Raw genomic sequence first — 24,193 nt, 5'->3', positions numbered from 1 at the left:
TGCAGAAGAATTTGTGGTACTTTATTGTTTGCATTTATCATATTTCTAAATATTATATTAGATCAAAAACAACATATCTATGGACTTAAATTTTTAAACTTAGTTATTAAAGAGCCAATATTTTTAGTAATTTGGAACTATACAATAAGAAACTAATTTTTATAAATTTAAATTACTTATCGAAATTTGGATTTAAAAGCTATAAAACTATTTTTGTCTTAAGACTTTCAAAAATTATGATGTATAGTAGGGAAATTAAATAAATCTAGATCTTTGTATTTATTTTTTAGGAAAATATGGCTGGAGATGAAGCTCACGTTGATGAATCCAAATTTACAGGTCTTTCAAAATATTTCAATTCTGAAACAATAAGAGGAAGAGCAAATGTAAGAGGCAATTTCATCTTTAAAATAAACTATTTGTCATTGTCAGATTCTTGAAATTTACAGAATAAATCTCTTCACAGGTTGCTAAACTTACCTATGGATTGTTAGCTTTAGGTGGATTATATTTATATTTCAGGAAGAAGAAGTCACCAGCACCAGCTTCTAAATAATTTTTCTACTTTAAGAATTAGACTGTACGGATAAAGTCAGTTATGAATAGTAAATATTCTAGCCTTGTATATTAAAGAAAAGAATATTAAAAAGGAATTTAGTGTAGATATTAGTCAATTTAATATTTAAAACAGCAAAAAAGTAAATGCTTACTGTCAGGACCTACATTTTATTTCCATATTTAAATACATGAGTCATAATGAAAATAAGACTAGATCCATAACCTGGAATGTATTTTTTTTGTATCTTTCCAGTATTTAACAAAATAATACAATAAAATGATGATAAAACTTGTGTTCAAATGAAACACACAATGTCAAATATAATAAATAAGTTTCATCACATTTACATAAATTAATTTACAGTTATATAAATAAAGAAATAGGTATTTATTGTGGCAGTGACATTACAATAAACCTAATTTATTTTTTAATGTGGTGATCTTAATATTTGCTTTTAATACCAACTATAGAATAACCAACAACAATACAGTTTTTAACCAGTTCGGTGAGGTAGCAATAACAAATGGAATGCCAGTGTCGAAAGTAAATTCTACGTGAAAGAGGCAACATTCATAAATTTTCTTTTTGTCACAAAAATACATATTGCATTTGTAACTATCAACCTTTTTAAATTTTTATGCTTTCCATTTATCACATGTTCTATAACATTGAAGACTATCATAATAACAAAATAAATAAATATATGGCACAAATAAATTTTCTGTATGCTGAAATTAAAATATATATATTTTTTAAATAAAACAATTTAGTGCCAAATGTATTAAAATCTATAATTTTTGTATTGTCACTAAAACATTTAAATATTTTCTCATAATTTAACAATCTTCACTTTTAGGCACTGCTTACAGAGAAGCCTTTTACTCTATACATAAATTCATTTTTTACTACTAGAGTTCAAAAACATTAAAACTACATTATACTGTTGATAAAACTCTCTGACACAAGATGTTCGATGTCTTTTACTCTGCTTTTCGTAAGCCGTCTAGTTTCTAGACTTTCTTCCTTCTCTCGGATAATATTCGGCAAGAATGTGTTGAGGAATGCGCTTAAGCATTTCTTTAGGAAAAATACGCAACAGCTGCCATCCTAAATCTAAAGATTCGAAAACAGATCTGTTCTCATAATGGCCTGCAATAGAAGAAAAATTGTCATAAAATATTTATTTAAAACTATATCTGTAAATTTATTACAAGTTACATACTTAAGTATAGATAGCTGTTATAATATATTATTAAAAACCATATTATACCAGATAGAATTTAAAGCAAAAAAATTGTATGCATAATTTTAATTTTATGCTGATTGATGTTCATGAAATTCAATAAAAATATATATAACACCATTTAATCCATTTTTGTAATTTTATTTGACTTATGAACAAAATATTACAATTTGTTTAGGTTATACACCACATTGAAGTCAAATTTAGTAAGACAGATTTAGTTTCTCAAAATAAGCAATTTTTTTAATTAGAAATATTTTCAGACCTAATTCTGGCCAATCTCAGCTTAAAAGTCAATTGAATATTCAGAGTGGATCCATTGTTGCTATTAAATAATATGAATGACATTGAAGTAATACAACCCAAAATTACATAAAATGCCACAAAGGCTTTGCCCCCTTATTCCCAATGTAGGCTATTCATAATAATTTGAATAGAAAAATATAATAATAAGTTTTCAATTATATCATCAAAATAATATAATTATAATGATGTATTTTAAAACATTTAATATTCTTACAATTTTATTTTTTGTATCATTCAAGACTATAATAGAATGTTTGGCTATTTGAGATAAAATGTTCTTAAAATAGTAAATAAAGTAGCCCCTTGTTATATACCAATTGAGTGATATAAATCATATTTCTAGCCACCTGTTTTGTCTATTAATATTTTCAATCTATTGCTGACTTGCTTTTTTTGTGGGTTATATTTCATCTAATGATGGTTTCAAAGTCAATAAGGTAATATTTCTTTGCCAGTAAAAATTCAATGGTGACCAATTTTTTAAAAATTATTGGGTACAGCACTTTTATTTGGAAAGCAAAAAAAAAGAAAGTGCAATATATCTGAATGAGTAATATAATGATAAATATAAAAACAATGCAGAATAAAAACAAAAGGTGTACCTTGTGCAATAAAATTCTTCTCAAACTTTGTTAGAAAATCTAAATAGAGCAAATCTTCTGATGAAAGAGCTTCTTCACCAACAACTGCTTTCATTGCTTGAACATCTTTTCCAATGGCATAGCATGCATACTATAAAAATAATAAACAAAACTTGTTTTCATAAATTTACATAAACTTAACATTACGCAGATGAAAATTTAACATTTTTCCCTTTAGGAAATAATTGTAATTAATTGATTTTCCTATAAAATGGATTTACCTGATTAAATAGAAAAACTAGTGACAAGATACTCAAAATGTATGCATTTGAAATTAATTAAAATAAAATCTATACCTTATCACTGAAAAAAAAACTTATATTTAATACAAAATGTTTCCAACCCCACTTAATAAACCATTCTCAACAGATAAATTTCATTTGGAATGTGTTATAAATATTCAAGTAAAAGTTCAAACTATGGAACATACAAAAAATTTAAAATACAAAGTTTGAATGTCTGACAGAACCTTATAAAAAAATATAAATAATTACTACTCCTCATTTTATTAATGTAACAACTGAACATATGGTAAATTCCATAATAATGAGACTCATAATCTCTGGCTTTTCCCATCAGCTTTCATTTATATTTTTCTCTCCTCTATGATTCTTTCATGGGTCTGGAAATTTGGCTCTCTGATGATTTCATCCTCATTTCTGCACACTTCAGATTCATCTATTCTTGCAAAGAATGCTAACACGGCATTCTCTTTTCCCATAATAAACATTATACATATTCTTTATGGCTGTGTACACACTAGACATTTTTAAATGCGCGTTTTAAAGAACCAAGAGTTCTACATAGGCATACACACTCAAATGCGTGCTTTTGGCCAAGCGCGCATTAAATGCGCGTTTATAGATTTTTCTTAAAACACGCGTTTTGCGGGTGTTAGCCGAGCGCTTTGAGATATATGTGCTGCCATGTTACTGTACATGCGATCGCGCGCTTTTGGGTAGAGTGGACGTATGTTGGCCAAAATGGAGAACGGTCATTTCGATACTGATATATTTATTGATGAAATCTAAAAGAGACCAACCATCGTCAAAGGATTTTATAGATATTTTAAAAGAATTAAAAAACTTGGATTTATTTTGTCTTAGTTTTGGATACAACATCGCAAACATTCCATGTGTCAGTCTATCTCGTAATATTGAGCGCACCCAAAATTCTCTTTGCCTCTGCCATCGTCTTTTATAGCAACGATGGAGGAGGCACACACACACAATTACTTTCACGTCCATTTCCAAACTGAGCCAGTGCGTACGCTCCACAAACGCTCGTCGAACGCCGAGCTAACGCGCGTTTAAAAACGCCTAGTGTGTACACAGCCTATTTCACAACTGGGTGCATAGGCAGACACTGGGCATCTTTAACATCACTCTTTATTCAAGAATATCTTACACACTGATACGTGTTTCAGGCATACGCTCTTCCATCAGCTACATAATAGAATATGAACATGTATTTTCCATATTACAAAATTTTTATATAGTGGTAAATTTCAATGTACCTTTTCTTTAACACATTTAGTAAAGAGGTGCTAATACCCATCCTTTTTTAAAATACATATATTTACAGTTAAAATTTTCCAACAGTGCACTGAACAGCACTTAGCCTTCACTGGTGATGCTGGTTTTTATCAGGTTTTTCTTAATCTCATTCACAAATTAAAACATTTATGTAATAAAATATTCTTTTTTATATTTATCTATTGTATACAAATGTTCCATTCCAATTATCTATTGTATGTAAATTTATTATTATATAAATTTAAATTATTACATTTTTTACTGGATTATCATGTTTTTTTTTACCAATCTTCTAATTTACATATTAATACATGATTTTTTTTCTTCCTTTTATAATTAACTTATTTATACTTCTTTATAATATTTTTAACCAGTTTTCATTAATCTTTATACTTAAATTTTTATTGATATTATTTTTTTAACATTTTATAATTTCAAAACTCTCTTTAAATTTTCTAATTGTACCAATTTTTTTTATCTGCATAAAATCCTTACTTTTTATGAATAACAAAGTTCCAAGGATAAATTTTTTTGATTAAATCAAATTTTTGACCATACAAATAAATTTGGGTCAGTACAAAATAATCCTTTTAATAATCCAGCTAGAGACAGATGGTTAACAACTTAAAAACCGACAAAATGACATTAAAAAATACATACAATATTTCCTAGTTTTCCACCAGAGGTCTGCAGATGTGTATAAATACAACTGATTTGTACCTGAGTGATATTGTGAAGAATTTTTAATGCTGTCATTGACATTGGATCCTCGAAGAAAAGGTCCGCGTCAATTGTATATTGTATATATTTTTTAATGTCATCTGGGTTTTTAAGTTGTTAACCATCTCTCAATAGCTGGATTATTAAAAGGATTATTTTTTACTGACCCAAATTTATTTGTATGGTCAAAAATTTGATCCTTACTTTTTCTTTGTTAATATTACAATTATTTATTGTGCAATGATCGTAAAAGACTGAGTTTACTCTTCTATATTTTAAATCAGTGACATGTTCTTTAAGTCTTACTCCTACTTTCCTTTTAGCTTCTCCTATGTAATTTTTCAGTTTTTCACAAGTACTTGTTAAAATCCATGGAGCATCTTCAAAGTCAAAATTACTCACCTTAAATTTAGTGAACCATTTTCAAATAGTTGACTCTGCTACAGTATGCTCATCATAAACACATATGTCTTTTTTTGTTTTATGAAATTTTTGCCTTTTTGATAAAAGAAAAGAAACAAATGTCAAAAATGCAACTTACTTGCTTTCCTTTTCACAAGACAAATTAAACATCCATTACAAAAAATTTTTTAAGATTATTTAAATAATCTTAATGGAGATTTTTGTAATGGACTTTTAATTTGTCTTGTAACAGGCAATTTCATTTTTCATACTATTCATTGTTTTATATAATTCTAATAATTTTTGCTTCATCCAGCATCTCAACTGTCAGCTATGAAAAATCACTATGAACTTTCCAAACAACCCAATATGTACAGCATGCATTTGTTTGTGGTCCTTTTAATAACTTTCTTTCTTTTATATAAAACTCTACTAATCTGAACTCCATATAATAGTCTAACATGAATATACTGTACACAAATTTAGCAATAAATAGTATAGCTTTATAATATATATATACAAGCTCTACTGGTTTTCATTCACTCACTGAGTGAAGCAGGCTTTTACCAAAAAAGTCAAATATTTTATGTACCAAGATCTTTAATTTTTGATTTTTAGGAGCATATATATTAATACTATATTATATGAAAAAGAACTGTATGAATATTAAATAACCAATAACAAATATTTTCAAATAATGCCAAAGGAAAAAGAAAAGAATATTCAATACAAGTGATTGTTCTGATTTCATTACATCTTTTAAATATATTATTATTATAGTAAAATATTATATTTATGTATTATATAATTTAAATTGTACATACCAATTGATTTGATACATCAGGATGATCTTTTCTTGTCATTCCTTCACCAATTGCAGATTTCATCAAACGAGATAGAGATGGTAATACATTAATAGGTGGATAAACCTTTACAATATTAAAATGTACCCTTGTTAAGAAACCAAGTTTTCAATGGGTTTGTTAAATTAATAGAATTAATTTCTTTCTTTCTTTCCTTAAATAAAATATACACAGAAATATTTCATATCATAAATACTAACTTGTCTATTATGTAGTTGACGGTCAACATATATCTGTCCTTCAGTAATATAACCAGTTAAATCAGGAATGGGATGAGTTATATCTGATCAAAAATGTAAACTTTTAGCTATCATAAGTTTATTGTTTTAATTTAAACTTATTAATACTCAGAAAAAGGTGTAAAATAAAACAACAAAACTAATATTGAGAAGTCAAAATGTTTAAATGTTAAAAACATAAACCATAATACATTATCATACAGTATTATAAAATTCATTATAACTGGTATGAAGAGAAATTAAAAAGGAATGTACAGAAATTTTTTGAAAATACATTAATAGCTAGACAACATGTGAAATATTCAGTACAAAGATACATCTTAGCTATTTTTCAACATAATAAATGTATCCCTCAAGACATTTCTCCCATCTTGACATCAGTTTTAGTATATCTTGTTCATAAAACTGTTTTCTGGACATTAGCCAACTGCACATGACCAATTTTCACTTTATCATCTGATTCAAAGTGAAATCAGAACTTTATTTCAGATTATTCCACCCAGGAACTTTTTTTATGAGACTGAACAGATGAAAGTCCATAGATCCAGGTTCAGACTACAGGATTGATGTTGACCATTTTCCAGCCAAACTGTGCAATTTTGGTATGAACAGCTGCCACAAACATTGTTATGAAGTAGTCTGACATTTGTAGTATCTCTTTTGGGGTATGATATGAAACTTTGTCAATGTGTTAGCACAGATTTCAGCATTCAGACTGGTCCCCCTTGGAAGAAAGTCCACCAGGAGAACACTATCACTAAGATCTTCTTTGCTAACTGGATGACTGAATTTCTTTGATAGAGGGATGAGGATTGTTTGCACACCTTAAGACACAACTTTTGTGTATATTTCACATTTTGCCTAGGTATTAAGTTACAGTAGAGCATCAATTATCCGAATATCAATCAACCGAAATGTCAATTAACTGAAAGCTTTCCAGTCAGAAAATTTAAATTTTCACTAGTGCTGTGGCACTGCAATCTTTGGCTATGTCTTGGGCTACTCCAAAATTATTTTTGTTGGAGTGAGTGTTTTAGCTGGCAGCATTTTGGCATATGAGAGGGTACTTAAGACATGCCAGGATTTGAATGAATTTCAACATGGGATAGGTTAATATATTTTTTCGTACATAATCGGTTATCTGAAAAATCGATTTTCCAAACAACCCCAGTCGATTCAGATAATTGATGCTCTACCATATTCACAAAAAATTTCCTGTACATATTTAAACATCTCAATTTTATTAAAATTCCTATGCATTACTTTTTAAGCTCTCCTCTCCTCATAGTTTAAAAATCTTATCAAATGTCTATAATAAAATACTTTAGCTAATTTTTAAGAAGTAAAATAACTCAAAAATGTTTATAAATTGGTGATTTTTCCTCAGATTGGCTTGAAACTTGTAAATGTCAATTTTAATTCATAAATATATAATTATTGCTCATTAAAAATATATGGTTTTTGTATAATTATTTATGATTAAATCTACTTATAGTTTTATTATTATACATAAAATAGTAAAATTATATTTTAATTTACCATCATTTGGCATTGTTAAAATGGGTATCTGTGTTATAGAACCATTTCTTCCTTCTACTCGACCAGCCCTTTCATAAATGGTAGCTAAATCTGTATACATGTAACCAGGGAAACCACGTCTACCTGGAACTTCCTCACGTGCTGCTGAAACCTTAAATTATCACGGGGGGAAAAAATCAATCAAAATTTAAATTTTCAAAATGATAAAAACGATAAAATAACTTACTTCACGAAGCGCTTCAGCATACGAAGACATGTCTGTCAATATAACTAAAACATGTTTTTCACATTGATAAGCCAAAAATTCTGCAGTAGTAAGAGCTAATCTGGGAGTAATTATACGTTCTATTCTGAATAAATAAATTATATTTTATGTAATATTTCCTAAATAATTTAATTCAAAATATTTATGTTAATTCGTAATGATCACAATTATAATTTAATGCAAGATTTTAGAATTGCTAAAATCTTTACTGAATGACATTAACTTAATATATTCTTACGTTGGATCATTGGCGAGATTAAGAAACAAACAAACATTTTCCATTGATCCATTTTCTTCAAAATCTTGTTTAAAGAATCGTGCTGTTTCCATGTTGACCTTTAAAAGTTAATGTAAAAATAAATTACTAAACATAATTTTAATCTTTTAGATGTTATCATCAAATTATTATTTAAAATATCAAAAAATTTATCTTAAATTCATTATTTACTTAATATACGTCATTTATGTTAAGTATTATATTTATAGGATTTTAATTGAGGAAGCATAAATTAATTTTTTTTGGTATTGCTTGGTATAATGAAATAAAATAATATTTACTATTAATTTTTTGGAATTAGTTAATTAGTTGAAATATCTTACATTTCACATCTTATAACTTTTAGCAATGCTTTGAAATAACTACTTATTATTACAAACTTGTCTATGATTAAAAAAAAATATGAAAATTATCATATAGAAGAACCTTTCTAATCCAAACCCCAACAGTTAAATTCCAATTAATCTAAATATCAGAACAAAATATGGATCTAAAAAAATGTTTATAAATCCAAATTATATAAAAATTATCAAATAAGTTTATTTGAGAAAGCTATAAACAATTTGTTTCATAAAAATGTTCATATAATAATTCATAAAGATAATAAATATTTAAAGAAATGGTTTTCCAGTATTTTTCTAACAAAATTTCAATATTGTATTGGAAATGAAATTTTTTCATGCAAATTAAAACCATATAAACTTGTAAATATCTTTAATTTCAGATTATCAAATAAATTATCAGGATATTCATTTTTTAATGAAAAAATAAACTTACACCCATTGCTGCAAAAACTATAGCAAAATTATCCTGGTGGCTATCTAACACTGATTTTTCAGGAATTTTAACTAATCCACCTTGTCTACAAATCTGAGCAGCAATCTAAAACAATAAATTTGTTTATCAATCAAACAAATATTTGAAATGAATATTATTATAATTAAAATATTATAACTTTATAACAAAAAATTTATCTACTACAGTTAAAAACTACTAAATCTAGAATTATTTATATAACTAAAAATAATCTCTAAAATTTTGATAATTAAATTAGTTAAAATATATATAACTAATAAATGATAATAATAATGACCCAATACATTAAAGTTTCCAGACAAACTGATGAATTATCAGGCTATTATAAGACTATAATGATATATGAGAGTAATCTGAAAGAAGGTCATTTACAACTATCATTTTATAAACTTTAGCTGATGACATACATCTGAGAGCATCAAATCTCACTTCATCAGATATTGTGTTTTTAAAATTACAATATTAATAATTAAGTATTGGTTTATTGGAAAGTTTTGTGTCTACAAAACAGAGAATATGTGACATTTCATACATGAGGTGATGTCTGTTAAGATGGACTTTCACATAGTCAGAGCAATGAGAGATTGCACTTGCTCAGTACTAACTGTCCCATTTTAGGAGAAATATAGTGACATTAGGATTGCCACCCTGCTGGTATTGGGTTGATTTGGCTGGCAATTTTAAATCAAGGCCAGAAGTCGACAAAAATATTTAAGTGTCGGCAAAATAATTTAAAATATAAACAAAATTATATTTTAATTGAAAAAATATTAGATAAAAAATTTATTTTATATTTAATATGTTTACTTATAATGATAAAATGCTTGAACACCTTAAAAATTTTTTCAGCAACACTTTAATTTGTTTAACCCTTTTCTACCTTTTTTGAAGATCTGCATCAGGTTTAACAAGAAGATTTCCACTGTTTAAGAAAACAGTTCATATCTTTTTGTTAAATCTGACCCAGATCTGTGAAAAGGAGTCCAAAAGGTAAATCAATAATCAGTTAACGAACAAAGTCTTGGAACAGATTATGTTCATTAATTGATCATCCACTGTATTAAAGTTTTTTTTATGATTCACAAATGATGCTGTAATATGCTAAATTTTCAAATGCGTTTCGTGTGATTCTAAGTAAAAATAATTGTTTGTACTAAATTTACTGCTGTTTTGAGTTTTAAAAATTGATTTTACAAAGATGAACCAGTCTAAGCATTTGTTTGATTCTTCTTTTCCCCAAATAAGTACAGTACATACAATTGTATATTTAGGAAAATTTGACTTGAGAGAATGAATCCAAAACTTGGTTAACATGTGATGATGATGATATTCATTTGGCTTGTTGCATCATTTACTGAACCTCATTTAGTGTTAAATACAATGGAATTACAGCATTTACAAGGCAAGCCAATCATGAAAAGCATTAAAAAAAGTGCATCGTCTCATTACTTTCGCTCTCTCTAGTCATCGTGTCCACCAACAAAACACTTTTCAAAGAACACAACCTTTGATTACACAATGGGATATTTTTTTTGAGTAAAAGGAAATTATCTGTAATTTGTTTGGGGGTAGTGTTACAATATTAACTTTATCTGCAATAAGATTACAAATTTATTTTCTACTACACAATAAAAGCATGTGTATCTACATGTAAGTGATTTCATTCTATATAACAATGAAAATGATTTTCAAGATCATATAGAATGAAATCACTTACTTTTTTGCAAATTATGTAGTCCTAAATGTATTTTATTTGAATTCTGAAATGGTTTAACACTAATTAAATTGTGATCTTCAACTATGTTTTTAAGATTTTTATGTTACCTCTGCCATTAAAAAGTTATAACATAAGATCCCATATAATCATCCATACATGATTTCCTATGTAACTTATATATATATATATTAACAAAATTAATATATCTTCAGTAATTTTCAGTTCAACTTGTCCTAAACATCATTATGTTTAAGCCAAATCTGAGCTGAAATAACACATTATTACTAATTTATGTAATTAAAATTAATTCTTATTCTTTTAAGTTCATCTTGTATATTATATTTTTCCATAAATTTTTCAGAAAGACTATAAACTGTAATTTCATATCTTTTCCTAATATACCACATTATATATATTTTCAAAATTATCTTAATCACTTATGAATTAAAATTTTTCAGTTGATTCACACTCTTAAAAAAAAATTTTTTTAAGTGACTAGATTGACTAATTCTTTGATTTCTAAGTTAAAAATAATTATGCAAAATCATTTTTACTTCATTATGAGGAAGTCCAGCTGCTGAAAATATAGGTATTTTTTGGCCTCTTGCTATGCTATTCATCACATCAATAGCTGAAATTCCTGTTTGTATCATTTCCTCTGGATATATACGAGACCACGGATTAATAGGTTGACCTAATTTAAATACAATAAATAAATATAAGTTATTTATTAAATATTAGATAAATATTAATATCTTTACATTAGTTATTTAAGTTATATAAAATTAATGAAATAATTCTTTTTATGTATGATGATAATACATACTCTTCAATTAATGTCATTAATTAATAGGGTCTTGAAAACTGTGATGTTAATTAAGCAAAAATAACATAACAAAACCAACTTTATTATAGACTAGATAAGATATAATTTGATTAGTATTATTGTAATTGGATCATGTTTGCAACCTCCAGCATTTAACCATTTACTTTCCATCTCACAAAATCAATTTTACTGTTTATAAACTAAACTCAGCAATAACTGTAGATGATTACAAATGTACTTGTATCTTTCCTCAACAATGTTATAACAAAATGATGTTAAGTAAGGACTTGTATAATTTTTATATTTATTTCACAATTATCTTATTTTGTATCAAGTTATTTTTGTTATGTTTTACTATTGTCATATTTAAAACTTCTAAAAAATCTTGTAAATATAATGCATCACATCAATAACTGAAAAATACATTTACTAAAACCAACTGAAACTATATCAATACATCTTAAAGACTGAGAATAAGACTAATCAACTTCTGTTTTTAAAAAAAATATGAAAGCAGTAATATAACAAGTAAAACAGCAAAACCATATTTGGAACAAGACTATGTCTTGGAGACTCACTACTAAGTGGAATCACTTTGATGCTCAAGGCAAATCTCGTTCTTATTCTCCAATCTTCTTGTTTTTGGGTGCGATCATTCAAACTTCGCCAGCCATGACCACAAGGTCATCCACGATGCATTTTCGATGAAATTAACCTATCCAATTTCGAAATTTCTCTCCGTTGCAAGTCGACCCAGGTTGAATTTTTGTTGATGCATAACAAAAATTTCCCGTTTTTGAAAAAAATAATTGTGGCTATTGTATTGCCCGAAATTATTTTTTTTATTTTGCACAAACAATATACAGTTTAACCCAATTATAATGTCATAGGATGTAATGACAACCCTAATATAACGTCAAATTTTTATCGATCCCACGATTTTACTATACTAGATAATGTTAAAAAACTGACTTGTAACGACACCCTGTTTTAATGTCATATCCCAAATTTACAGAATTAGATTACAAATTTTATTTAACATAGAAGAAACTACATGTTCAGTCCTAAGGTCAGAGTTCACTTTTTAGAATGACTGTGGGTGGTACTCTCCCCACCTGACTTCAGTGGAGTGAGGTGCCTGTTTGTAGAAGAGGGTTGCCATTTTGAATTTTATTTTGACTCGGTTCTCAGTCCCCTGACTACCTGCAAGTCTGGATTTTTTTATGCGCAAATGATTTGAGCACCTCTGTGCTAAATATCAACTCTCGACATGTACTCCTTCATACCTCTATGCTGGTAACATAAAACGACAGTACGATTTTATAAACAAGACAGTCTTGTCAATAAAGAAATGTATATAATATAGTTTTATAATAAATTATATATTTGAAAATATTACAGATTTAAATTTAAAATCTCTTTTGCTAAAAAATTTGCCAGGACAGAAATTTTTAAAAATTTAAGAAAATTCTTTTTATATAAATACCTTTGATAAAAAATTTGCCAAATGTATTTATTTTTTAATATTGTGCTATTGCTAGAGGGATTTTGTAAATTTTACATATTGAGTCAGATGAGTAGCCTCAAATAAAAGGTTGACTCCTCAGTAGAACTATTATTTTTCTCGTGTGTGAAGGGATAGGTGAAAAGACATTTTTTTGTATTGTCTATTAAAGAATTTTCTTAAATTTTTTAAAAACTCTGTTTATTTGGCCAAGTTTTTATGGCAGTTTCACCACTCTTCATTATAGTTCTTGTTTTTATTTTAGTTCAGTCATGATTGCATGTGTTCAGTCACACAAAATATTTGACTTTAAAAGAACTATCACAAACCAATTACAATTATTAACCAACCATATTTTCTACTACAGAAACAGAAAGCTGTTTAATTTAATAAGCTGAAGAAACAGTTCATTAAATTTAATAATGTTGATAAAATAGAAATTTCTAATAAAGTCATTCAATAAGTCATTTGTTAAATGCTATTTGTAAAGGTTAAAAGAAAATGAAAAATCAAGAATTTACTGTATATTATAATTTTTTAGTTCTATAANAAGAAACAGTTCATTAAATTTAATAATGTTGATAAAATAGAAATTTCTAATAAAGTCATTCAATAAGTCATTTGTTAAATGCTATTTGTAAAGGTTAAAAGAAAATGAAAAATCAAGAATTTACTGTATATTATAATTTTTTATGATTTAAATACAACTAGAAATTATATTATTATATTTATATAATGTTATAAAATATTTCTTAGTTATTAATTAAAAAATAAATAAACATATAAATTACCCTGAATATCTAAAAAATCTTCTGCTAAGACAGGTGGACCTTTATCAATTGGTTTTCCAGAACCATTAAACACTCTGCCTGTATAAGAATTTTATCATTAATTTTAAATAAGAAAGTATTTTTCTAAACATCATATCAAGTAATTAAATTTTTTAAATAAAATATTAAAATTCATTATTGATTTGAAAAGAGATTTCAAAAATCCAATCTTTAAATCATTATATAGTTCATATTATAATAGCATTGTTAAAACATAGTTAAGTTACTAAAATTTTATTATATTTTATTTATAGAATATGCAATTATTAATTATCAAATAATCATAAAATATTTTTGGACATGCATACATTCTTCAATTCAAAGTAAAACTATTTCAAACAAAATATTATATTAATGTTTCTAATAATATATTGCACTGTATTTTACAAAGAATGAAATAAAATTTCTTTAAAAACAACAAATAGTCCATAATTTATTATATATAATAAAACACATCATCATTCATTTTTTAAAACACAAAATACTACATTTTCCATATTAAAATTAGTTTTTACACATTTAAAACATACCTAACATGTCTTCTGAAACTGGTGTGCGTAAAATATCTCCAGTAAATTCACATAATGTATGTTTAGCATCTATACCAGAAGTTCCTTCAAAAACCTATTGAAAGATGACATTTATTTTACATTTAAATCAAGTACAAATTCATATAATTTCATAGCAAGCATTCCAAACAATCCTAATTAAAATCTCAATCAAATACAATAATACCTCAGTTTTCATTGACTTCAGTTATCGTTGGTTTCAGTTTTTGTCAAATTTTTTGTGAAAAATTTGTCTCAGTTTTTGTCAATTGCCTCGGATTTCATCGGCATGCCCAAGTGACCTCGCTGCTAATTTTGCAAAAACAAAGGGTGACCCATACATTTTCCAGCTCAATAGGGTGTTATTTCTTGTTGTGTGAGCATTACCCCATGATGGGCCAAGTGGTTTCGTCCCCTGAATGCTGGAAGTTTGGCTTGGGTTCGCACCTCATCAGGATGAGCTGTCCATGTAAAGTTTTCTGGGTTTTCTCGACATCTGTAATGCCTGAATAGGTGCCAGTTACCCTTAAACGGACCTCCCAGAAGGCATTATTCCACACAATACAGCCATCATAAATGCTATTATATGACAATTACGTCACACATTACCACGGAGTGATATAGACTATGAAGCTCATGTCCAACTAGCTCCTACAAGACAAGACATTACCCCATGCGTCTAGCCAAACAATTCCATTGCTTTCCTTTAGCTAAGTCTTTTATATTAATTTCTTATTGCTTTTAGTATTTAACACTATATTAATTCTCTATAAAATAAGGAAATGCTTTTGGTATGTATTTTGGAATGTCTAGAATGAATTAATTGGATTTGCATTCATTCATATAGAAATAACTGCCTTTGTTTTCATTGGTTTCGGATTTTGCCGATTATTTTCAGATGTATTATCAACGAAAACTGAGGTATCACAGTATACTAAAAATAAAATTTGAATTTTTATATGAAAACAAACAATAATCTTTTAACAAACTCTACTGACAGATCAGCAGAGTTTAAGACATCATTTCTTCTTCATCATAACAAATAACCTTAATAATTTCAAATAAACATAACAAATGATAGAAAACTTTTAACACTNATTTTTTGTGAAAAATTTGTCTCAGTTTTTGTCAATTGCCTCGGATTTCATCGGCATGCCCAAGTGACCTCGCTGCTAATTTTGCAAAAACAAAGGGTGACCCATACATTTTCCAGCTCAATAGGGTGTTATTTCTTGTTGTGTGAGCATTACCCCATGATGGGCCAAGTGGTTTCGTCCCCTGAATGCTGGAAGTTTGGCTTGGGTTCGCACCTCATCAGGATGAGCTGTCCATGTAAAGTTTTCTGGGTTTTCTCGACATCTGTAATGCCTGAATAGGTGCCAGTTACCCTTAAACGGACCTCCCAGAAGGCATTATTCCACACAATACAGCCATCATAAATGCTATTATATGACAATTACGTCACACATTACCACGGAGTGATATAGACTATGAAGCTCATGTCCAACTAGCTCCTACAAGACAAGACATTACCCCATGCGTCTAGCCAAACAATTCCATTGCTTTCCTTTAGCTAAGTCTTTTATATTAATTTCTTATTGCTTTTAGTATTTAACACTATATTAATTCTCTATAAAATAAGGAAATGCTTTTGGTATGTATTTTGGAATGTCTAGAATGAATTAATTGGATTTGCATTCATTCATATAGAAATAACTGCCTTTGTTTTCATTGGTTTCGGATTTTGCCGATTATTTTCAGATGTATTATCAACGAAAACTGAGGTATCACAGTATACTAAAAATAAAATTTGAATTTTTATATGAAAACAAACAATAATCTTTTAACAAACTCTACTGACAGATCAGCAGAGTTTAAGACATCATTTCTTCTTCATCATAACAAATAACCTTAATAATTTCAAATAAACATAACAAATGATAGAAAACTTTTAACACTGGCTCAAAGATAATTAAGTCACATATAGTTGTTTGATCATAAATAATAATAATATAATAATATTATTTATTTTTTAAATCATTTATCAATAAGTAATTTTTAATTATTGATCACAATTTTAAATTGTTTATCTGTAAAAAAATACAGAGTGGCCCAAAAGTCAATTAAGGAAATATATTTTAAGATTAGTTTAAAATAACCACATTTTTTTTTTATTCATTCAGTCAAATCTAATGAAGTGACTGAATCATAAATTTAATTCCAACATATAATTTCATTTGTAATAAAGACATCTATTTAAAATATTACAAGAATATATGGGAATATTTAAATATCATTTTTTTTCTTTCTTATTTTCTTATCATCAACTCCATAATCACGAAATCAGTATAATCAAAATAAGGACAAAATATGAAAGGATGAAAACACTAAATTTTTCATCCTCATTTTATTCAATTCATATTTCTGCTGGGAAAACAATGAATTGCTATGAACTTACAGTTAATCATCTTTAGCTCAAATCCTAGTTCTGTTTCAGAACAGATGACCACCATGTTACAATGTAGAGAACCACAGAAAAGCACTTCAATACCACCTTCACTGTTGAGAGACACACTGTCTCCATTGCTGGCTTGTTGGTATAGGAAGCCATTTCATATGATAGTTAATCACCATTGGTAGTGGGACATTAACAGCATAGTGGTATGCTCAGGAAATCCTTTGCTCATGAGCAAGGCTGCAAACATCCATTTTCTAGCAAGATAATGCTCAGCCATACACAACTAAGATTTGTCTAACAAGGGGACCTTATGGTCTCGGAAATTCAGTTCAAGATGAGACTTTGCAGGTTAGTAGTATACCTCAAGGGTTCCACCCAGAAGAATTGTAAAGCACACTAGCCAGAAGATTCCAAGAAAAAGGCTTCTAAAGTTTTAAGCGTAGCTCATATACTGGTCGATTTTACACTATGGCAGCACAGCGAAATGGCTGATTTTGTAGCAAACTCGCTTGCCACGCGGGTGATCTAGATTCGATACTATCTTCGGCTAACTTTTTTTTTATTTTTATTTTTATTTGCTTTAAAAATTATAACAAATAATGTTAATGACCTAAAAGTATTATTAATTAAATCATAAACTATTTTACTATTTTATTATCAAAAACTATTTATGAAATGACTGTTACNCTCCATTTCAGCACATATATCTCAAAGCGCTCGGCTGACGCCCGCAAAACGCGCGATCGCATGTACGGTAACATGGTAGCACATATATCTCAAAGCGCCCGTAAAGCGCTCGTAAAACGCGCGTTTTAACAAAAATCTATAAGCGCTCGCAAAACGCGCGTTTAACGCGCGCTTGGCTTTTGAGTGTGTACGGCTACATAGAACTCTTGGTTCTTATAAGCGCTCGCAAAACGCGCGTTTAACGCGCGCTTGGCTTTTGAGTGTGTACGGCTACATAGAACTCTTGGTTCTTTTAAACGCGCGTTGAAAATCGCCTAGTGTGTACAGGGTCTAAGCCATTTACTATATGATTTTTTTGCTGACAAGGTGTGAATAAAGTCCATATAAATCATTTGCGATTATGCCACTATCTCAGCTAAATGAAACACTTAATTCGAAGTGAATCAACAAGTCATTAATTACAGCAATCAGGTTACCAGAATTTCATACATCATTTAACAGTTAATTGTAATCTGTAAAATTTAAATCATAAACCAAAATGCACAATCCCATTTAATTAAAACACGAATTCTTAAAAACACAATGTGACGTATTGGCATGTAAACAAAAAGGGAATAAAAAAAAAACGCTGACCTCTCTAATTTGATTCAAGCTTGCTAACTTGCCAAATCGTAGTGAGTGACCACCCTCATCCGATCCAAACTTATCTGAGTAAAATCTCTTTGCAATGAAAATCTGTAATTAGTTGGAATTCCTGCCCAAAAAGTCCTTAAGAGACTTAATTTGCTTTGATATAAATCGAATAGATTTACCTTTCTTTCTAATGACTGATTTCAAAATTAATCTCTCCATCTTCCACACATCTTCTCTACAAATATCTTTTCTGATGGATTTCCTCAGTTGAAGTGTTTTTAAAGCGGTTTCTTCTCATTTTTTCCGCAGAACACTTGAAGTGGATTCACAGAGCACCCATGTTCTACGGATCCACAGATTGAAAACAACGGCTCAATGGTATATATAATAAGCTTTGATTACGCTCCACTTCATAAATTAATTTTAAGATTAAGAAAGTAAATAGAAATGCATTTCTTTATGAACACATTCAACATATTAATTAAAAACATGTAAAATAGTTTTAATATGTTAAAGTGTAACAATTTTTAGTTATTTAGTAAATTAGATGACAATCAATTAACAAATATATTTTTTGATTATATAGTAGAGCGTCGTTTATCCGAAACGTCGGTTATCCGAAGGAATTCCAGTCGACAAATTTAAAATTTCGCCAGTGCTGTGGCGCTGTAATTTTTGGCTATGTCTTCGGCTACTCAAATATTTTACGTTTTTGATACTAAATTAACTTCTGAAGTATAATTTTTTATTGTTTTTATATTTTTCAATATATTTATTTTGTTTGTACAAAATAAAAAAANAGATTAAGAAGGTAAATAGAAATGCATTTCTTTATGAACACGTTCAACAGATTAATTAAAATTATGTGAAATACTTTTAATTTGTTTAAAGTGTAACAATTTTTAGTTAGTTAGTAACTTAGACGACAATCAATTAACAAATATATTTTGTGATTTTAAGTACTTTTAAATGAACAAATGCAAAAAAAAAAAAAAATATGAAAATAAATTGAGTGAGAATTTAAATAATTAACCCTTTTTTTTCTTTGGGGTAAAATGATACATAAAATGATATGAAAATTGAGACTGATAAAAAATTAACTAACACCATAAATATAAAATATTCAAACATAATATGAAATTATAAAAATATAAGTATTTGTACCTGTCATGAATGTATAACAAAGGAACTGTGATTACAGTTAATTGCATCAATACATTAAGAAACCACGTGTGTGAGATAAACTGTAAATACAAATAAATTTTCAGATATACTTGAATAGCATTTGAATTACATTGAAGGATACTAAACAATTTACAGATGGTTTAGAGTAGCTGAAATTCATAAAATGAAGAATGTATCTCCACCAGTGTTGTTCAGCTGTTTGTGCATATGAGTATACGAGATCCCAGTGTGGTCCTTCATCACAGATTGGCAGAATTATGAAGAAAGCCAATAAGAAAAGCAAAGGAATAGACAATCTAATAGAAAATAAAAAAATATACTAATAATATATTTCGTTTAATTTTATAAATGAAATTAAGAAAATAAAATTATAATTAACCTTGTGTATCGCTTGATAAAAAAAATAAAGTAATAAGATATAGAGTTTTCTTCATCGTTTCTACGTAGATAGAATGTCAAAAATCCGCTGTACAAAATTGAAAAATATTTTTATTCAGTTACATTTCATTATAAGCATAATATTTAATTTAATTTAATTATTATTTAACATCTTAAAATTACTTAATTTTATAAACTAAATTATGAAAGAATGAAACATTTTAAAACTTGTACAATATTTAAATTTATGTAAATATATAAATGAAAATGAAGAAATCTTCAACTTCTATTTATAACTGATATGAATATTTTTATTATAGATATTAAAATACTGTATATCATTAAAAGTAAATTTGCGTTTTATATATTTCTTAACAAAAATACTTTTCAAATTCCTAATATAAAGGATATAAATGCTTTTGTATGATTTAAAGCAAAAATATTTAATAAAAAAATAGTAAAATAAAGAAAACGAAACCTTCCTGAAAATAATTGCAAAGATCTTAGTATTTTTGACAAGATTATATTCTTTCGTAAAATCTATATTTTAAAGGCTTATCGAATTGTTCAATGTACAATTGTTATAAATAGTGAAACATAACTGTACACTACAAATAAAAAATCAGGCATAAACAAATAGCAATACGCACTGTAATTTTGATTTTCCTTTTTTTAAATGTAGGAGACAATCTGTTTAACATCTCTTGTCTACAGGGATTTGCTATCTAAAGCAAACAGTTTACTGTAAAAAAGTGTGCTTAATTTTATATCTCACAAAAGAAGAAGAATGTCGCAATGTTTCTAAGTATAATTCAATTTAAACGGATGAGAATCTTGAGTGTCATACGTGACAACGCATGCAGCAACGATAAATGTTCTGCAAATGAGCTCTGATTGCATACGTGATTTTCAATTTGAAAGACCAAAAAATCGTATTTGCATTAAATTGAATTGCGTTGTTCATTATGAAATAATTATACTACATAAACTATGAAGAAAAATTTATGAACTTACCTTAAAAAAAAGAAAGGTTCCATAATATAAGTTGCTTGAGTTACAATTTCTACAGCAACATCATCAGATATATTTACAACATTTATTAATTTTTCTAAAATACGAACAAAGAACAAATAATCAGTACGTATGTTCCAATATTTCTCCGATATAAACAGTATTTATTTATTTAATGTTGTAAATTTACTTCATACATATTCACGAAGTATTAAGACGTTATTTGAAATATATCAAAATCTAGCAGCGAGTTGCGTAAATTTCCCGGCAACAATAAAACGTGTGTAACGCTATCCGTTATGATATTTTATATAAAACATTTTTACATTTTTAGTTATTATAAAACGGTAAGAAATTTGAGTTCTCTCTATCCACAGATTTGAAATCTACATCAACGTTTAAAAAATTCTTGTACGTGACGATTATCAACTACGGAAGTTCAGTGAGAAACATGAAAAGAACAGTCTGCCATCTGATGGAATAAGTATTTGTCTTAACAATTCTGCTGAAAAACATATTTTTTTTTCAACATGTTTGTATCATTCAAGGGTAATATATGGATGACAGAAAAATTTTGACGGTAAGCACGAGTTTAAAAAGAAATTTGTAACAAGTAATATTGTTATTACGATCGGCTATATCCGAGGTATGACACACGAGCCCCCTTTTATATCTCCTTTCCTCGACTTCTAAACACAAATTCTAGCAATGTCTATCTCCATGTACAAAAAAATTGTTCCAAAGTTTTCAGAAATTTCCGGTAAAAAGTACAAGAGATATTAAGTTTCAAAGAAAATGAACAAATTTGTGTTCCCACACACTCACAAAATGTAAAAAAAAAACAATATGAAAGTCAATTGAGTAAGAATTTAAATAATCATCGCTTTTTCCTTCTTCTGAAAGAAAATAATACATAGAATGATATGAAAATTGAAACTGATTAAAAATTAACTAATACCATAAATATAAAATATTCAAACATAATATGATATTGTAAAGATATAAGTATTCTTACCTGTCATAAATGTATAACAAAGGAAGTGTGATTACAGTTATTTGCATCAATACGTTAAGAAACCACGTGTGTGAGATAAACTGTAAATACAAATGAATTTTCAGATATACGTAAATAGCATTTGAATAGCATTGAAGAACATTAAATAATTTACATATGGTTTAATGTAGCCGAAATTCATAAAATGAAGAATGTATCTCCACCAGTGTTGTTCAGCTGTTTGTGCTTCTTCGTATACGAGATCCCAGTGTGGTCCTTCGCCACAGATTGGAAGAATAATGAAGAAAGCCAATAAAAAAAGCAAAGGAATAGACAATCTAATAGAAAATGAAAAAATATACTAATAATATCTTTCGTTTAATTGTATAAATGAAATTAAAAAAATAAAATTATAATTAACCTTGTGTATCGGTTGATAAAAAAAATAAAGTAAGAAGATATAGAGTTTTCTTCATCGTTTCTACGTAGATATAATGTTAAAAATCCGCTGTACAAAATTAAAAAATATTTTTATTCAGTTACACTTCATTATAAGCATAATATTTAATTTAATTTAATTATTATTTAACATCTTAAAATTAGTTAATTTTATAAAATAAATTATAAAGGAATGAAACATTTTAAAACTTGTACAACTTTTAAATTTATGTAAATGATTGAACTGATACGAATATTTATATTATAGATATTAAAATATATCATATGCAAGTAAATCTGCGTTTTATACATTGCTTAAACAAAAATACTTGTCAAATTCCTAATATAAAGGATAAAAATGCTTTTCTATGATTTAAAGCAAAAATATTTTCATAAAAAAATAATAAAATAATGAAAACGAAACCTTCCTGAAAATAATTGCTATGATCTTAGTATTTTTGATAAGATTATATTCATTCGTTAAATCTTTATTTTAAAGGTTTATTGGATTGTTCAATATATAATTGTTATACAATAGTTAAACATAACTGTACACTACAAATAAAAAATCAGGCATAAACAAATAGCAATACGCACTGTAATTTTGATTTTCCTTTTTTTAAATGTAGGAGACAATCTGTTTAACATCTCTTGTCTACAGGGATTTGCTATCTAAAGCAAACAGTTTACTGTAAAAAAGTGTGCTTAATTTTATATCTCACAAAAGAAGAAGAATGTCGCAATGTTTCTAAGTATAATTCAATTTAAACGGATGAGAATCTTGAGTGTCATACGTGACAACGCATGCAGCAACGATAAATGTTCTGCAAATGAGCTCTGATTGCATACGTGATTTTCAATTTGAAAGACCAAAAAATCGTATTTGCATTAAATTGAATTGCGTTGTTCATTATGAAATAATTATACTACATAAACTATGAAGAAAAATTTATGAACTTACCTTAAAAAAAAGAAAGGTTCCATAATATAAGTTGCTTGAGTTACAATTTCTACAGCAACATCATCAGATATATTTACAACATTTATTAATTTTTCTAAAATACGAACAAAGAACAAATAATCAGTACGTATGTTCCAATATTTCTCCGATATAAACAGTATTTATTTATTTAATGTTGTAAATTTACTTCATACATATTCACGAAGTATTAAGACGTTATTTGAAATATATCAAAATCTAGCAGCGAGTTGCGTAAATTTCCCGGCAACAATAAAACGTGTGTAACGCTATCCGTTATGATATTTTATATAAAACATTTTTACATTTTTAGTTATTATAAAACGGTAAGAAATTTGAGTTCTCTCTATCCACAGATTTGAAATCTACATCAACGTTTAAAAAATTCTTGTACGTGACGATTATCAACTACGGAAGTTCAGTGAGAAACATGAAAAGAACAGTCTGCCATCTGATGGAATAAGTATTTGTCTTAACAATTCTGCTGAAAAACATATTTTTTTTCAACATGTTTGTATCATTCAAGGGTAATATATGGAGAAAACACCTTACGACGCAATAGCCCTTCCGGCAATCACAAACTATCGTTAGTGAGACAAA

The 24,193-nt window shown here is 27.6% G+C and overlaps 1 protein-coding gene and 1 long non-coding RNA gene across 2 annotated transcripts; both read right to left on the bottom strand.

Moving 5' to 3' along the window:
• Positions 1–521: 521 nt before the first annotated feature.
• LOC111627015 (V-type proton ATPase subunit B) lies at positions 522–14,940 on the bottom strand. The gene is made up of 11 exons (XM_023370554.1): positions 14,813–14,940; positions 14,244–14,321; positions 11,677–11,816; positions 9,367–9,471; positions 8,551–8,648; positions 8,274–8,397; positions 8,048–8,198; positions 6,470–6,552; positions 6,231–6,335; positions 2,711–2,840; positions 522–1,708 (listed from the first exon to the last, which is right to left on the bottom strand). Exons 1-11 carry the CDS (start codon positions 14,817–14,819, stop codon positions 1,563–1,565), a joined length of 1,167 nt encoding a protein of 388 aa, XP_023226322.1. The 5' UTR covers positions 14,820–14,940; the 3' UTR covers positions 522–1,562.
• A 4,821-nt stretch (positions 14,941–19,761) lies between these two features.
• On the bottom strand, positions 19,762–20,267 carry LOC111627012. The gene is made up of 3 exons (XR_002756960.1): positions 20,173–20,267; positions 19,927–20,089; positions 19,762–19,852 (listed from the first exon to the last, which is right to left on the bottom strand). It is a non-coding gene; the product is annotated as an uncharacterized LOC111627012 (long non-coding RNA).
• Between the last annotated feature and the right edge of the window lie 3,926 nt (positions 20,268–24,193).

This window comes from Centruroides sculpturatus, unplaced genomic scaffold (genome assembly GCF_000671375.1).
Source record: "Centruroides sculpturatus isolate CEXI.00-Female unplaced genomic scaffold, Cexi_2.0 scaffold386, whole genome shotgun sequence".
Taxonomy (NCBI): domain Eukaryota; kingdom Metazoa; phylum Arthropoda; class Arachnida; order Scorpiones; family Buthidae; genus Centruroides; species Centruroides sculpturatus.
Note: the sequence above shows the minus strand (reverse complement) of the source record. Positions and strands in the feature narration are given on the sequence as shown.